We start from the raw sequence: 18,294 nt of genomic DNA on the forward strand, positions 1-18,294 counted from the left end.
TGCCCGTGCAGATGGCTGGGAGGAAAAGCATCTGCATGGGCTTTTCCCCCCAAGCATAAATGGAAGTCAGGCACTTCAATGTAAAGTTTAGGTGACCTCTATTGGGCTGCCTAAATACGGAAGCATGGAGTGCCTACACATCACATTGCAATCAATGGGAGCTGCAAATATCAACACATGGACTGCAAATTACATATTCTAGTCGTTATCATTAAGAGTAAAATACCTGCTAATTAGCATGGGACTGTGTGTGACAGGAATAGTAGTAAGCATTTGCAGGAATGATTAATTCATTTAAATTACATGGTGTGCCTCACTAACTGGGGAAGTTCTGAAAAATGAACCAGTGAACTGGCTTCTGTCTGTAGTGACAGATGAAGTTACTGCCTGGCATCACCAATTGAATTGTTGGCAGGCTAAGTGTTCCAGTAGAGTTGATTACTGGCAGCATCACTATTCTGCAGACAAGGGACAGAGAGATCCCCTGCCCGGGTCAGCCAGCGTGCTGCCAGTTCTGCCTTTGAAATGAGCAGCAGGCACTGGGTTGTTCCTAAGGACGCTTCTTGGTCTTCTGGGTATACTCTGAAATTTCTATTAATTAAAAGCCCTTGTGAAGACCTGCTAGTAACTTCTGCCGTATATGATCCCATGCTAATTGGCTGGTCTTTTACTGCTAATGGTGGTGACCAGAATATGTAATTCACAATCCACATGTCTGTGTGTGTATGGAAGAAAAGACTTCTATGATGCTATGATGTTTGGATAAATCACATCTCCTCAGGCAGATAGGGAACAGGAGGCATGTTCCCTGGGGCTGGATATGCCATGCTTAGCTAATCCACTGCCTCTGGCAGAGCTGCTGTCGCTAAGTGCTCACTGCTCCAGAAATCCCCTCGCAGCTCTGAAGGTTGGAGAGGCCTAAATGAAGGTGGCATGGGACATGCAGATGGGCTTTTGGTTCTTTGCCAAGGTCAACTGCAAGTCCTTCATCTGAGAACTTAATTTGTTCCCTTACTTCCCTCCCTTCTGTTTGTTACGGTATGATGAAACTGGGGCCTTCCCTTCAGTTTTTATGCTTTCTCACTTTTCACTTTTTAAGGGCTGTGAAGAAAATAGTTTTGCCCAAGTAAGTTAGACCTTTCTGTCTTTTCTGGTAAATAGTAGGCGATGCTATCTTTTAAATATTGACTTTCAAATTAAATTTTGTACTAAACCAGAATACATTAAATTCATGTTTAAATAGATGCAGAACTACATTTTCTCCTGAATAGGTGGGTGGAAAAAATACAAACCACTTCTTCCTCATATGACTGAAGTTATCACCACTTCTCAAAATTAGGAGACTTGTTAGAAGCAAACACATCCATACAAAACAAACTTAATTTGTGATTATTATAGCTCAGCAGGAATCAAAATTGTGTTGAGAAGATTAAATTTATCTAGAAGCTCTTGGAACCTCAAGAACTGAGATAATCTTATTAGAAAATCATAACAAGTCCTAGTCTGCATTTGGATTAATCAATGTAAATGTATCAGTCTTTCCAACCACACTAAGCATTCTCACAAAAACTAAAGTCAGGACATCAAGGCATTTATTTCTTTCTATGCATACGTAGGCATAGAGTCATGATACACTTAATGCTTTGAAAAGAGAATGAAGTTTCCACTTGCTTTTAAGGTTAAGAAACCTAGATTGCTATGGACCAAGAATCAGAGTGGGTACAAGAGGAAAACCTGCTGCTTGCAGGTCTCTCTGTGGTATGTCTGTGATCAGGAGATGCTTGGCCTCATGCTGTAGCACAGTTTATAATGAAGCTCTAGCACCTTAAGTTCTCTCTTGTCATTCACTGGGAAGCAACCATTGGAGACTTCAGTGATTTTTAGGCACAACTTGAGTGGTGAACCTCACTTCAGAGTTGCAATGACTTTTTACAATAGCTGCAGCTTTTGAGCATAGGAAAGTCAAGAGCCAGTGGCCATTTTGCATCAAGCCCCACAGATAGAGTCATTGTTAGTACAAATAAAGCATGTCAGTTCCTCACCATCATCAGCATTAGAAATGTAGACAGAGTGAGCTGGGTCTGACTTTGGGCACAACACCCTTTTCCACGCACACACACATGCACACATGCACACACGCACGCACGTTCTTGCTTTACACTGGAGCTTGAGGAGGAAAAAAGTAAAGAATAAGGGGAAGGAACAGGATTTAGGAGAGGACATTATCTCCCAAAGACAGCTGATCACACACTTGTTTTGCATGGAGAGATTCTAGTGACAGGTTTGCCGTGCTGGCTTATTATTCCGGTTTAAAGTTATGAATATTAATATAGCAAAGTTATAATTACTTCTATTTTTAATTTATCTAGGAAAGATGCTGCATACACAGTGTTTTAGATGTTAATTGTTTTTTACCGACAGATTGTTACAAGCAAAAGCAGAAATTTGGGTGATTATGGATACGAAAGGAAATTAACATTGAACATCCGTTCAGTGGGAGTTAATGATTCTGGAGAATTCACATGCCAAGCAGAAAACCCGTTCGGAAAAACCAATGCCACAGTAACCTTGAAAGCACTAGGTAAATAGTTCTTGTGGAAATCTTGACATTTCTAAGAGCAGGAGGTGAAAAGTGAGAACACTGGGGAGCCATCCCTTCCATCTTTCTCCTTTCCCCCAAATCGCAACGAGTGAAGTTGCTTTATTGAAAGGTTGTTGCCAACTAGTACCATATGGGATGGCTTAGGAATGGTTGTGGTGTGGATGACTACTTTAATTTCCATAACCCTTTGTATGTTATTAGAATGCGATACTAGAACAACCACCCAGCACTGTTTCCATCTCTGGTTTGTCTCATCCTTCCTGGTTTAATTTTAAATTGAATCCTGTCTTAATGAAGCAAGTCATTTACCTTTGCCTGGTGCTATCCCTACACTTCAGTAATTTGGCAGCACAAGCACGAAGCGTATCTTTAATACCTACCTTCCAAGCACAGGAAATTTCGCTGACTTCAGCGTGTCGTTGTTTATAGAATCATAGAATCAGAATAGTTAGGGTTGGAAAGAACCTTAAGATCTAGTTCCAACCCCCCTGCCATGGGCAGGGACACCTCACACTAAACCATGTCACCCAAGGCCTCATCCAACCCGGCCTTGAACACCGCCAAGGATGGAGCATTCACAACCTCCCTGGGCAACCCATTCCAGTGCCTCACCACCCTTACAGTAAAGAACTTCTTCCTTATATCCAATCTAAACTTCCCCTGTTTAAGATTTAACCCGTTACACCTTGTCCTGTCACTACAGTCCCTGATGAAGAGTCCCTCCCCAGCATCCTTGTAGGCCCCCTTCAGATACTGGAAGGCTGCTATGAGGTCTCCACACAGCCTTCTCTTCCCCAACTTTCTCAGCCTATCTTCATACAGGAGGTGCTCCAGTCCCCTGATCATCCTCATGGCCCTCCTCTGGACTTGTTCCAACAATTCCATGTCCTTTTCCTGTTGAGGACACCAGAACTGCACACAATACTCCAAGTGAGGTCTCACGAGAGCAGAGTAGAGGGGCAGGATCACCTCCTTTGACCTGCTGGTCACGCTCCTCTTGATGCAGCCCAGGATACGGTTGGCTTTCTGGGCTGCGAGCGCACACTGAAGCTGGCTCATGTTCATTTTCTCATTGACCAACACCCCCAAGTCCTTCTCCGCAGGGCTGCTCTGAATCTCTTCTCTGCCCAACCTGTAGCTGTGCCTGGGATTGCTCCGACCCAGGTGTAGGACCTTGCACTTGGCATGGTTAAACTTCATAACTTCTATTTAAAATAATGCTGTGAGGAACGTTGTAGTTTGCATACACAGTATGAAATTGTTCCAGTGCTCACCCCTGTCATATGCCCACTATCCATCATTTCTACAGGTTTTGAATCATGTCCCTTAACACTGAGCAAACTCCCTCTCTCCTATTGTTCAGTAACAGGCTTGGTTAGAGTATGCTGTATATTAACTTGGGTGACGCACAGTGCCTTTTGGATTTTAAAGCTGCTAAAACATGCTGATTTGATAAATTAAGGACAATTAAGAACATGTTGGTGTAGTTAATAAGATCATTCTGAAGAAGTCTGCATAGTTGGCTACAACTGTTTCAGTTCCTTACCATTCAAGGGTGTAGTAACTGAGGGAAGTCTTGGATCCTTTTTCCTTTTCAAATCTGTTTTTTGGTCACACAGACACTTGTTGCTTGGTTTGCTTTTTCTGTTAAATTAAAGAAAACGGAAGTGTTTGACCTGTGCGTGTCGGAGCAGCAGCAATTTGAGTGTCCTTAACCTTGATCTGCCATTGAGGGGGATAGGGCTCAATGTTGAGGATGTTTCCTCACTTTTTCACAGGAGAGACAAAATTCATACGTAACAGAGGAAAACAGCATGAAGTATGAAACAAAATCTTTTCCCCAAAGGGAACAATATGAAAGCTTTTATTATAAAAGGAGGGAAGTTTTTAACTACAGAAATTATTAGGACTATGACTGCATGTGCAAATGTGGCTTTAAAAAGGGTTGACTTAAGGTCTGGGGACTAAAATAAAGCACAGCCTTATAAAAAGTAGAAAATAAAGTAACAAGCTTGTGTTTAGTAAAATGCGAAGTTTGTATTTAATAAAAAATGCCAGAGAAAAGCTGGAATCTTTCCTTTTCAAGGTACTTTTCTTTCCCACCCTCTCAAATTTGAATTAAGTAAAATAAACTCTACCTTCTGCATGTTTTTCATCATTCATTGTCAAACTGACTATATTTATCTGAACTGTGCCAGCACTCAGAGTGCTGGGAAGTGTATGGCTTGTACTGGAGAGATCCTGGGATTGTATCAGATCCTAAATCACTGTGACTTTGACATTTGCTGAAAGGTTTACAGAAAGTAATGGGTATTTTTGGTATATTTCCTAATCACTTTTTTTAATAGTTAATTTAACTGTTAACAGTTTCCAGAACCTTATTTCAGGGACTGATAGCACAATCATAAAACTTTATTAGCAGACTCTTGGGTCCAATTTAGAATCTAGGTTTATACAGAAAATAAAGGAAAACTGAATGAACTGAAAAACTTCAGTTTCCAGATACAAATCTTTTTCTCTTTCCTAATGATGGGGAGCATTTTAGAGCATACCTGCCTGCTGAGAGTTTACTTCATCCTTTCTTCTCTAAAGCATCTGTCAATTGCTCTGGCAGCTCCATATGCTTTCACCAAGCCCCACTGGCTCTGGTTTTCCTGAGCTCAGGTGCCCAGCTGGCCACAGCAATTTGATTACTAGAAAGTGGGAAGAAGCAGCGATCTGAGGTTGACTTTTGATCTAAATTCAAGATCTCTCAGTAAATGTGTTTTCTTGTAATTGCAATCTGCCTGTCAAACTGATCATTCCTGCATGAATTTGTGTAATGGGACTGAAAAATGTGTCTTTCCAAAGTGAATAATCCTGAAGCTGATGGGTTTATTAATGAAATTAAAAACACTGCAGTAAGGATGCTGTTCCACATGATATTATGGAACAGAACTGCATAATGATAAATGATAGTTGCCAAATAAAAGATTAAGACCCAGCAGTAGATGAACAGAAATGCTTTAGTTTAAGACAATTCATATCCAGGCCTGTGGACTTAGCACATTTTTGTCTAATTACAGTTTTTAATAGATTCATTCGTGATGTTGTTCTTAATTACAATTGACAAAGAAACCTCAAATACTCCAGTATATTGTCATAAATGGTCAATTTATGTTGTTTTCTTAGTGTTTCTTTCATATCAGCAACTCTGAGTTTTTGAAAAATATAAATACTTGAGTAGTCAAACACATGCTTGCCTTTTTCCAAAAGCAAAAAGGGGGTATTTGTCACCATAAGATGGAATTATTTCTGTTAAGGCACTCAAGACTGCTTTAAGTCCTGTGTCTCATTGCTATATAAAGCTGGTGGCCTTGGTTTTGACAGGTGAGGGTTCAAGTTCTGCTTTGTAGATAAAGTTTCCTCTTTCACAGTTATCTGGATGCTTGATCTCTGATCTTGAAGTAGTCTAAGTGTGGTTAGTGTACTGACAATCCTCTAAACGGCCCTAAAAATGTTTTTCTTCTCTTCTTATGGCCATCAGTTAAAGGATTTGTCCGTTTGTTTGCAACAATGAATACCACAATAGATATAAATGCAGGACAAAATGGAAATTTAACAGTTGAATACGAGGCATATCCAAAACCGAAGGAAGAACTCTGGATGTACATGAATGAAACATTACAGAATTCGTCGGACCATTATGTCAAGTTCAAGACTGTGGGCAGTAACAGGTAATATGAGTGACTGTAAGTGCTATAGATTTCACTTTGGAACAGCAACCTACTGCTCTGGAAAAAAGAAAGTGGAGATGGTGAGAAAACTGTGATTATAAAAGACGTAGTATGCATGGCTTACCACAGTAACTGGTGCAAAATCTGCTAACCTAGACTTGGAGTAGCATTTAGCTAACCACACCATCTGTGGACAGGTGTGCCCATGAGGTGCCATCCTGCCCAATAAGAAAAACCAAGAATATAAAGTTGTTTGCCCCCTACCACAGCAGAACCCCGTGCTCTAGACAAAAGCTTATGCTTTTAATTCTGCTGGGCTATAGAAGACTATAGTCTTCTGAGCCATGGTCCTCCAAAAATCCAGTGAAACACCTAGCACCTATGGCCTGGGTTGTGTACCTGGGTTCCCCCCTCAGCAAGAAAAGGAGGAGGCCATGGTGGGTGTAGGAGGTCTGAGCCTGATGCTGAGCTGTCACCCAGGTACAAATCAGGGTGTTAGAAGTGACAAAACTTCTGGACACTGTAGCACAAGAGCCGTTGTAATGTAAGGTAAGAGTGTCTGCATGGAAAGTGGCTGCAGAAGACAGGGTGCTAGTGATTCACTTCTCAGCTTTCGTGTAGCAATTGCCTGTTCACTGCAAGTTGTGAGCATCAGTAATGCTTAGTTTTTTTCTTTACAGTTATACAAGTGAACTTCACCTTACCCGATTAAAAGGAACAGAAGGAGGCATTTACACATTTTTTGTGTCCAATTCTGATGCCAGCTCCTCTGTCACATTTAATGTCTATGTGAAAAGTAAGTAAAGTGAACAGTCTGAAATATTTCATTATCATAGTCATTGTATTTTACACAACATAATGTATGCACAAGATGTCACAGTGTGGTTCAGCATATGAAAGGCTTTCTGAAATAAAGCACATGCTGGAAAACTATTTAAATGTCAAGATATAAAAGTGCAGAGTACTTACACAAATCCACCTACTATCCAGCGTGACCTTACATTCTAGTGAGCATATTCCAGAGGTTACCAGAGAGCAGCTAGATATAGGAAAAAAACTTCAGCACCTGAAAACAAGATCTCAAATACAAGCATGTATCATAAACCTTTGATAATTTAAGGTGGAGCAAGATATACGGAGATTTTATTTTGCATTTTTGGCAGCACAGTTAAGCTATTATTCGTCTTTTATTTGCTTCAGTTGGATGCAGAGTTTGAATGCTTTTCAAGAGAATTATTTGCTTGTGCCTTTTGGCACCTAAATAGTTTTGTATAATAATATAGATCACCATTGTTTTAGAAAAATCTGCATAACTTTACAAATGCGTGCACTGTCATCTTTGGGCCATGCTTGTTAAAAAAGAGCATCAGTCTCAGTTCCAAACAACGTTCTTCAAGACAGAAGCTAACCGTCAAAATTAATTCAATCAAACCTTCGGGAAGTCCTGTCCTTCTTAGCAGAGCCATCCTGTTAGAGCGTTTCATGCTCTCAGCAGACAAATATTGGCAGCTGCTAAAGGCCAGGCTTAAGGAAAATTAAACTAGGAGGGGACTGCATGCAAACTAGAGAAGCTAGGGTGAGGTAGGCAATGATGCCTTCAAGCCCAGCAGGAGGAACTGTGTAGAAAGTGAGTGAATGTGCTGCAAATAGAGTTCTGTGTTGCTGCTATGCTTTAGCAGCCACGTGTCCTTATGCAGGCATTAGGTTTATGCAGAGGACTGTTGAGGCTTCCACAAACACACAAAATCCTAGATACTGTTTTCTGAATTCTCATTTATCACTGAAGGTCATCACTTGTAGCTTCAGTGTTAGCAATGCCATAGTTTGGGTCTAGAAATGTCAACTGGGCTTCTTTCAGAACATGGCATTTCTTTCTTCATCTGTGAATGTTGTCATTTCTATCCTTGTGCCTTTTCTATTTCCCAGGTGCGATTTTTGAGGTGAGGGCTCTGGTGACTTCAGATATCCTTTGTCTCAATGGATGAGTGTGGGTTACAGTCACAAGGGATAATTTTACTATTTTACAGATTAGTGGAGCAAATTGTTGAGCCAGAATTTAAATTCTGGGAAGGAATGTTAGAAATTGCGGGTTGCCTGTGGAACTGCTGACGCACATGAGGCTGGATGGTGTTTTTTGACTTTCAGCATCATGTGAGTGCTTGGAGTGAGGGGCTGTTCATGGTCCTTCCAGCTCTCCCAGGCTCTGCAGGCTGCTTGGGAGCAATCTGGTCACAAGAACTGAAAAAACCCAACCCACAGTTTTCTCATCATCAGGTATCAGTTCTCGGCGCAGTGCTCCACGTTGCCACTTTTCAGGAATGTGCTACTGAATGAAAGCTGAAAACCCCTGTAGATGTTGGTTAATAAACCAGACTAGGAAGAGCATGGTGAAGCTGACGATGGTCGAGGCAAGAGGGAGGATAGACAGTTTAATTCTTCTGATTGGCTTGTCCATACAAACATCAGTATTCAAGGCTTCTTCCCTCTTCCTTCAACTACTGGCTTTGTAAGTAGTAAGATCAATCTTGGGATGCAGTGAGCACGTTTAAGCAGTCTCACAGAGTTCTCACCACCATGCACTGTGGCTTCGGGTGGACTGCAGCCATTGCTGAATCAGGTGGATTTGACACACTTGACTCAAAAAGAGGGGTTTTTCTGGTGTTTTGACTAAGCTCCTGCAAATATTTTTTCATTTTGAAAAGAAGAAATGAAATAGATTGATCTCCAAAGGTCAGCCATGTGTGGTGGGTCAGATCCTGATCTAATGGTGCATCCTGACCTGGCACTGTTGTCAGTGGGGATTTCGCTTAAATTGCTGGGATATAGCTTGTGATGTTTACATGTCTTGGGCAAGTAATCAGCAGAAAGTAATCAAACAGGTAAAACAGGATTTGTAATCAGGAGAATGTCTTCACATAAACAAAAAGCAATGCTGAAGCATTTGCTGAAAGAACCCAGTGCAGAAATACTTGCCTTGGATTTAAACACATTTAGCAATTGCATATGCTAATCTGAAACAATACAAAATTACTCTAAAAAAAAAAAAAGTAGTAATTTATAGTAAATGTAACATAAAGTAAGAAAGGAAGGAGCTCTGAAATTAGGAGCCAAATGGAAAATTACAGCTTGACAAGTATTATGCTGAATGGAGTTACAATTAAGAATTTGTATAAATCTCCAGAGTGGCAAAGTACAGTGCATCTACCAACTGGTAGAAGAATCTTCCAACTAGTATCTGAGTTTAGAGCAAAATAATATCTGAGCTTAATTATCGTCAGCAAAATATTATCTATGGAGTTGCTCATGCTGCAAAGGGGAAACTGGTATTACAGATCGCGTGAAACCAAGCTCAGCGGTTTTTCATGTCACTGGACTATGCAGTGAACAGATGAGGAGTCACCATGATACTATAGAAAGATTTGTTCCCATCCAGAAAATGTAGCTGCAGGAGGAAAGCCCTGTCTCTTTGTCTGTGATGACAGACAATACTTATTCAGTGTTACTTCTTAGCCATTCACTTTGTTAACAATGAAGAAAAGGAAATCGATAATAGAAAGCAATTAAATGCACTACGTTATCATACAGAGCACTGAATTAAAGTAGGAGTGGCCTTTGATGCATTCAGAATCATTAATAAAAGCTGAAAAGCAGTTAATAAACTTCCTAAAATTAGAAGTTTTAAGACATCTAATGGCTGATTATGGATGGCAGTATGCACGTATACCAAGCAATGTAATGAAACGTTAAATATTTAGAGGGTTAAAGCCAAAACAGTAAGCAAAGTCTAGTCATTAAGAGCCTGTCTGATACCGGGGTTAATGAGGCAGTGAAAGTCATAAAATCTAGCACAGTAAAATCTCTTTTAGAAAGATGGTGCTTGGTGACAGTCCTGAAGAGCCCTGTACCCCTGTGACCTCAGATGAAGCCAGGTCACTGGAGCAGTTTGCCTTAGTCGATGAGGAATGGGTTAGAGACCAGCTGAGCAATCTGGACATCCATAAATCCATGGGTCCAGATGGGATGCACCCGCGGGTGCTGAGGGAACTGGCGGAAGTCATTGCTAGACCACTCTCCATCATCTTTACCAAGTCTTGGGAAACAGGAGAGGTGCCTGAGGACTGGAGGAAAGCAAATGTCACTCCAGTCTTCAAAAAGGGCAAGAAGGAGGACCCGGGTAACTATAGACCGGTCAGCCTCACCTCCATCCCTGGGAAAGTGATGGAGCACCTTATCCTTGGTGCCATCTTAAGGCATGTCAAGGATAAGAGGGTTACGAGGGGCAGTCAACATGGCTTTACCAAGGGGAAGTCATGCTTGACCAACCTCATAGCCTTTTATGAGGAAATAACACGGTGGATGGATGATGGCAGAGCGGTGGATGTGGTCTCCCTTGACTTCAGCAAAGCATTTGACACAGTCTCCCACAGCATCCTCATAGCTAAATTGAGGAAGTGTGGTCTGGATGATCAGGTAGTGAGGTGGACTGTGAACTGGCTGAAGGACAGAAGCCAGAGAGTTGTAGTCTATGGGGCGGAGTCTAGTTGGAGGCCTGTATCTAGTGGAGTGCCTCAAGGGTCAGTATTGGGACCAGTATTATTTAATATATTCATCAATGATTTAGATGAGGGAATTGAGTGTACTGTCAGCAAGTTTGCTGATGACACTAAGCTGGGAGGAGTGGCTGACACGCCAGAAGGCTGTGCTGCCATCCAGCGGGACCTGGACAGGCTGGAGAGTTGGGCAGGGAGAAACTTGATGAAATATAACAAGGGAAAGTGTAGAGTCCTGCATCTGGGCAGGAACAACCCCAGGTTCCAATATAGGTTGGGGAACGACCTGTTAGAGAGTAGTGTAGTTGAGAGGGACCTGGGGGTCCTAGTGGACAGCAGGATGACCATGAGCCGACCCTGTGCCCTTGTGGCCAGGAAGGCCAATGGCATCCTGGGGTGTATTAGAAGGGGGGTGGTCAGTAGGTTGAGAGAGGTCCTCCTCCCCCTCTACTCTGCCCTGGTGAGACCGCATCTGGAATATTGTGTCCAGTTCTGGGCCCCTCAGTTCAAGAAGGACAGGGACCTGCTGGAGAGAGTCCAGCGCAGGGCAACTAAGATGATTAAGGGAGTGGAGCATCTCCCTTATGAGGAAAGGCTGAGGGAGCTGGGTCTCTATAGTTTGGAGAAGAGGAGACCGAGGGGTGACCTTATTAGTGTATATAAATATATAAAAGGGGAGTGTCATGAGGATGGAGCCAGGCACTTCTCAATGGCAAACAAGGATAGGACAAGGGGTAATGGGTACAAACTGGAACACAAGAGGTTCCACCTAAACTTGAGAAGAAACTTCTTCTCAGTGAGGGTGACGGAACACTGGAACAGGCTGCCCAAGGGGGTTGTGGAGTCTCCTCTGGAGACATTCAAAACCCGCCTGGACACATTCCTGTGTAACCTTATCTAGGTGTTCCTGCTCTGGCAGGGGGATTGGACTAGATGATCTTTTGAGGTCCCTTCCAATCTCTAACATACTGTGATACTGTGATACTGTGATCTGTTTGCAAAAGCCAGTCCACCTTTGCTCCAGCATCCCCTGGAGCACCTGTGCTGGTAGGTGAGGAAGATGCTCTGGCTGCCAGGAAGGGGTGCAGGTGCAGTGACATGTGTGTGGCCTGAGGTGGCAAATGGCACAGCCTGGGGGGATGGCAGTAGCAGCCACCTCAGTCCCCGTGGGTACTGGCTGCAGGAGCTCTTTGCTGCTGAGAGTGCAATGCATCCCTTAATTTCTCTGTGCCAGGGAAGCTTGGGAGCCCTTCGTGCTGGTAGGGAGAGACTGATCACTCTAATCACCACATCACAGCGTTTCACCAGGCAAATCACATGTAGTGGTGTTCTCAGGTCCGCTGTTCTCACCAGGCTGCTGCACCTCAGCTTCCCATGGCACCAGGGCTGGACCACTCTGCCCGGGCTGCCAGAGGCGTTATCCCTGCATGGCCTCACATCCCCCTCTGCTGCTTCAGGATAAGTCCACATGGACTTATGGCCACATAGACCGGCTTTTATTGCACTAGGTTTTTACACCAGAAGAAGCCTGACTAACGTGGGCAAGTCAGAAGATGGTAGATCTCTGGTAGAAGATGGGAGCCCAACTCTGGCATGATATTTTTTCTGTGGCTTAACATTCATATTCCTCTTATATTTGACTTTTAATTTCTCTCATTTCTTGAGTTACATTGTGTTACAGCATTGCCTAAAATATAGCATATACCTAAACAAATTGAATGTGGGCAGTGATGATCTAATTTCAATTTTGCAATCCAGCCAGTTTCAGAAATGTGAATTATGTGTATTCCAAGAGCACTGAGACTGGGTGAAATCCTGTGCGCTCTCAGAAAGTTCCTCACCAAATGGGTAATGCTGAAAATCCGTCTCAACATTTTGCAGCAATGTTTGGTTCTTGGTAGTTTGCATAAAACACAACATGCAGATTTAGAAATGAAAGAACATTTGGTTCCTGTAACATGAGTCATGAGGATATGCTATGTGATTGAGAATATATGTGTGCTTTATTACCTCTAATTTAATCAGCAAGTAGAATACTCATTAAAAACTAACGCTGTGTAGTCTTTGTACGTGGATTTTATCAGAAATAAACTCGTGTTTTCCCACTGTAGTCTGTGCATCTTTACTATTTTCTAGAATGTTAGAAGGTTCATCTTACATTCCCGTAAAGTTCTATTAACCGATAATAGACTTGTAATCTCTTACCTGTCAAGTGAGCAGTGTCATTGCAATGTAGTCTGGTTTCTCCATTAACTTATTTTTGGGTGATTTTGCAGGGAAGCTAAGGTAATATTGTGGGAAATAAGGCCTTTAATTCAAGTTTCACCGAGAGCTTGCTGTGTTGGCAGTGCCCTTTGCTGAAGCCTGTGACAATGGACTCTGAAGTCCATTTGATCATTCTAGTTTCCTGCCATACTTGAAACAGCAGCTCCTGACCCAAGTGCAGTACTAGCTCTGGTGCAGGATGTGGCAGGAAGCATTGGCTGGCTGGATTGCTTTCTAAACTACCAAAGTAATCATGAATTATCATTTGTAAAGCTAATATGTTCAGCTAAATACTAGCTTCCTCTGTGTGCAGTGCGTCAGAGAGTCAGGCAGTCAGGCACTTCGGTAGCGGTATCTTAGAGGGACGTATGTCCTCTGTGGGGACTGGGAGGTCTGCACTGGTTGCACTGTAGTTCCTTTTCTGGTTGTGGTGTAATATTTAATACGTGGGGCAGATGTAAGAGAGATGTGGTTTGACAGATTTAGTATGCTTGTAACTGTGAAGAAACTGTCCTTTTTACAGGCAGGTAGAGTCATGCAGTACAGGAACGGGAACTGGACTGTTGTTCTTTGGTTGTTTGAGCTCTCGGCTTTGCTGGTTTCGGATCTTTCATCAAACCAAACACTCAGTGGAGTTAGTTATTCTTCCAAAATCCAGCCCAAGCATTCAGTGTAAGATCTAATATTTTCACAGATGGTCAGTGCTTGCAGGACACCGATTCAGACCTGAACACACTTGAGCATGTGAAGCTCTGTTCACCTAAGTAATTCCATGGATAATGATGCACCCAAGTTGCTGGGGTGAAATGTAAATGTCAGTGCAGATTCTGTGTACTCCTAATGTATGACCTCCATTTTTGTTTATTGCAGCAAAACCTGAGATTCTCACTTTGGATATGCTTAGCAACGGTATTCTCCAGTGCGTAGCAGCTGGATTCCCAGCCCCAACCATATACTGGTATTTTTGCCCAGGAACTGAGCAGAGGTGAGTTAAGTAAACCAGAGTCTCCAAAGGTTATTCTAGGTGCAACACACCCATTTATAATTAAAAATTAAGAACATAAAATGACTTGATAACACTTACATTCAAATGTTGCATCACTTTTTTCATCATTTTGGCATTGCATTATTTGCAGTGGTTTGAGAGAAGGCAGGGGTACGTTTCATTATTCTCCTTTGCATGCTGTCCTTGAAAAGGGAATAACCAGCACTTTCTGCCACAGACAAGTAAAAGCCAAACTTTCTCTCTGCTGCAAGCTAGCTAAGATTTGCGTCAGTTTGGCCCCAGATGACACATTCTGTATGCGGTTTCACAGAATGACAGTCACAGAATCACTTGCAAATATGGCTGTTATCTTCTGTTTATTGTGTAATGATGTAATTTTTCAAGACATAAAGTAATTAGATTTCTATTCACATGAAGTATATGACAAGTAAACAAGAGTGAAGTTATTATGAATATAACCTGATGTGTAGATACCACACTTCTAAAAAGACTGTAGAGTTTCATTGTGAAGTGAGCATTTCTGAAGCACGTTTTAAGGTTTTGGTTGAATTCCGCTGTGTATGTAGATGTCTTACTAGCAAGTCAAGTACGCAGTCTCACCTGTGTAATTAGATTTGTGCCTGAAATAATTGTTATTTCCTTGATTTTTTTTAAATAGTACCTTTTTCTCTTGTCTTAACTGTGTCCTCATGTAGGATGAAACATACAAAAGAGAGGCAGAATCTTGAGAGAGCAGTACTGGTTATTTTCTGGCTGCATATAAGCCTGATGGTATTGTGCGTACACTGTGGAATATTTTTTGTGTGCTGTAATAAAATTATGTTTGGGAAAGTTTTCAAGAGTAGGTAATAGACCACAACTGTTTGGAGGTGGAGTTGGAGATGCAGATTGAATGGTACATAACCCTTAGAGGACTTACAGACCTGTAGGTATCTAGCCAAAAGCAAACAGAAAGACCTCATGGTGTCCAGTTGGATCAGGCTTGATGCATGTATCCTTTTCACCCACTATATAGAAGACAGTGAGACATGAGTAGGCTAAGTTTCGAAGATAAGATGGTCAGCTGAACCCCTGTGTAGAGCAGTGTTGTTCAGTTATCTGATGCTCTGGCAGTGACTATCTGCCTCAACAGCAGGATCTGTCGTCCATTCCATGGCAGGTAACTGTCAGTATTGTTTCTCTTAGGTGTTTTGATTCACCAGCAATATCCCCTATGAATGTCAGTTACACAAATTCGTCAGTGCCATCATTTGAACGAATCCTGGTTGAAAGCACCATTAACGCCAGCATGTTCAGGAGCACTGGCACTGTGTGCTGCGAGGCCTCTAGCAATGGGGACAAGAGCTCTGCTTTTTTCAACTTTGCTATTAAAGGTAATGGCTGGAGCGAATGAGACCATAAAATGTGGGTGCCATTCAGCTGTTTCTGTTAGAGGATTTTAAGTTCTTTACCTTTGCCATAAAGAAGTTTGCAGTACTGTGGCTGATCATATGAAGACGTATTACACTGCATGCTCTGCCTGTCAAAGTGTTTCTTTTTTTCAGTCTAAGCTTTTCAATGAATATTATGGTATCATCTTTTTATGTCTCCAGATAAGCAGCACAGTAGGCAGCTGGTTGTCTTCTGTCTGTGCGGCACAGGGGCAAACCACCTCCAGCATTACACTATCTTTACCTCTCTCCCTCCCTCTTCCTATTGTTGTCTATTTTGACTGTTTAGTCCATCACTTCTTTTCCAAGGATTCTAAATGTTTTTACAATGTCTCAGGATTTCTAAGTGTTTTTACAATGTCTCATGAAAAATGCAGTCCTGAAGTTCCCTGAAGCCTAAGGGCCCTGATGCTGTAAAAGAAGTAACAACATACTGCAGAAGGACTTAGGAGTTTTGTAGAAGTGTTTGTGGGGGAAAAAAAGCACTAGAACATAGATGACTTGAAATGTGCCTGTAAATCTGTGCCCTTTGCAGAATCAAATGTTCTTCTGCTTCTTTTCTCTCTGTTAACACCCAGATATAACATATAAACAAATAAGCCAGATTTGGGGCAGATGGGTTTTACTGGAATGGTAATCCTTCGCTACTTGTCACAACCTCTATGCGTAAAGACTGTGCTGTAGAGATCATACTTGGGAGAAAAAAAAAAAGAGAAGAAATTAGGACTTCAAAAAAAAGCTTTCTTTAACCTAACTTGACTGAGATCATGCAAGTCTGTTGCATTAGTCAATCATGCCTCCTGATTGTTGAAGCTGAGACTCCTTACGCAACTAACTGGATAGTTTCTGTGCCAACTCTGTCCCCCACAGCTCATTCAGGAAAGCTATTCTGGTGTACCTGGAGCACATCCAGGAAAGTCAAAAACCCAAGTCATGTTTCACAAGGAAGAACCAAGTAAAAGTTTTCACCTGCGTCTTTTTAATACGGTTTTTTAGTACTGAAGCAGAATTTTCTGTTTCTTTCCAGAACAAATCCGTACCCATACCCTTTTCACCCCTTTACTAATTGCATTTGGAGTTGCTGCAGGACTGATGTGCATCATAGTCGTGATTCTGGTGTACATATATTTGCAGGTAAGACCAGAAGCCCCTCTGCCTGAGTTAGGAAAGTGTGTGAGCTGCCTTTGGAGGCTTCAGGAGTGACAGCTGTTCTCCTTCTTTTCCAGAAACCCAAATATGAAGTTCAGTGGAAAGTTGTTGAAGAAATAAATGGAAACAACTATGTTTACATAGACCCAACGCAACTTCCTTATGATCACAAATGGGAATTTCCTAGAAACCGATTGAGTTTTGGTTAGTTTAGATTTAGTTAACTTCATCTGCAAGGTGAAAACTTCATGTCTCATATGAGACTTTGGTCAAACACAGTAGGGTTTTGTCAAGACCTGCAATAATGCAGATAGTGATAATTGCTGATGCTTACCTTGGGACAAAAAGCAAGCAAGCATATCTATAATAGCTTCCCTGATATCAAGATGAAATATTGAACCCTTCACGAAGAAGTGCTCCAAGTTGTTACAGAGGTTTGTTTGGGTTTTTTTTTCTTTATTAGGTAAAACCCTCGGTGCTGGAGCTTTTGGAAAAGTTGTTGAAGCCACTGCTTACGGTCTGTTTAAATCTGATGCTGCTATGACAGTAGCAGTAAAGATGTTGAAAAGTAAGTTGCTTTAATATACTGTACAATTTTTCTCACTTCCTTGTGGTCAGTGTGTTACATACTGAACGTTGTGCTTTGCCTTGCAGCAAGTGCCCATTTAACAGAAAGAGAAGCCTTGATGTCAGAGCTTAAAGTGCTGAGTTACCTTGGAAACCACATTAATATCGTGAATCTACTTGGAGCTTGCACTATTGGAGGTGGGATTATCAGCCGATTATTGATTATTTCTGTTCCTTCTTTTATTGCCAGAAGGAGGAACCCTGTGAAGAAAAATTCAGTGCTGCCAAGTCTAGGAATCTTAAATGCATTTCTTGTTTAGGCAGGTTGCAGATCATCATGACTATCACCTGTGAATTGCTAAACCTACATTTTAGGCTCATCCTAAAACCAGTAACGAGACCACTGTAGCTGCAGCTAAATAGGAAGGTTGCTGTTACTGTCTTTCGTGTGAGCCACTGTGTGCTTTCTTCTTGAGAGAAGAAAATGCAAAAACGCATGGCATAAGTTTTTTCCTTAAGCACACTGTTTCTCATGAATGAGAAGAGATACGTGAGCTGGTTCCTTGTTGGTATCCAAGGTGAAGTCAACATGCCTGTCTTGTATAGTCTTCTAGCCTTCTGTTAGAACTGTAAATGTGTCTATTAAGGCACCACTGAAATTACAAATTCTAAGCACCAAAAAGTTGAGAAAAAGACTTTTCTAAATAAACTATTGCACAACACGAAGGTGTCACATTTAATGTTAACTTTAAAAGTTTGTTTTCATACATAGTAAAAGCTACAAAACAGCTGAAATGCCAATACAGAGTAATATAGTCCTGTATTTTTAATTTATGTGCATTCTAATATAAAAGATAATGTTGCTTCTTACCCAAATATTTGCTTTTTAAGTTTTTGCTTCATTTTTCAGAGAGGAGCTTGTAAAAATTCACAGATTTAGACGGAAGCAAAACATTTCTCACTTTCACATTTAATGATTTAAAAGTAGGATGAAACAATTTTGTTTAAG

General features: G+C 41.6%; 1 protein-coding gene across 1 annotated transcript in view; it reads left to right on the forward strand.

Moving 5' to 3' along the window:
- Positions 1-18,294, forward strand: part of KIT (KIT proto-oncogene, receptor tyrosine kinase) — a gene marked incomplete at its 5' end in the record, with an annotated part of 56,506 nt that overhangs the window by 26,139 nt on the left and 12,073 nt on the right. Inside the window, 9 exons of the mRNA XM_080625873.1 lie at positions 2,422-2,581; positions 6,129-6,318; positions 6,999-7,114; positions 14,004-14,118; positions 15,325-15,512; positions 16,597-16,703; positions 16,796-16,922; positions 17,182-17,286; positions 17,373-17,483. Coding sequence (XP_080481999.1) covers positions 2,422-2,581; positions 6,129-6,318; positions 6,999-7,114; positions 14,004-14,118; positions 15,325-15,512; positions 16,597-16,703; positions 16,796-16,922; positions 17,182-17,286; positions 17,373-17,483 — 1,219 coding nt within the window. The remainder of the gene's footprint in view (positions 1-2,421; positions 2,582-6,128; positions 6,319-6,998; positions 7,115-14,003; positions 14,119-15,324; positions 15,513-16,596; positions 16,704-16,795; positions 16,923-17,181; positions 17,287-17,372; positions 17,484-18,294) is intronic.

The sequence above is a fragment of the Psittacula echo genome (genome assembly GCF_963264785.1).
Source record: "Psittacula echo genome assembly, chromosome: 1".
NCBI classification, from domain to species: Eukaryota; Metazoa; Chordata; class Aves; order Psittaciformes; family Psittacidae; genus Psittacula; species Psittacula echo.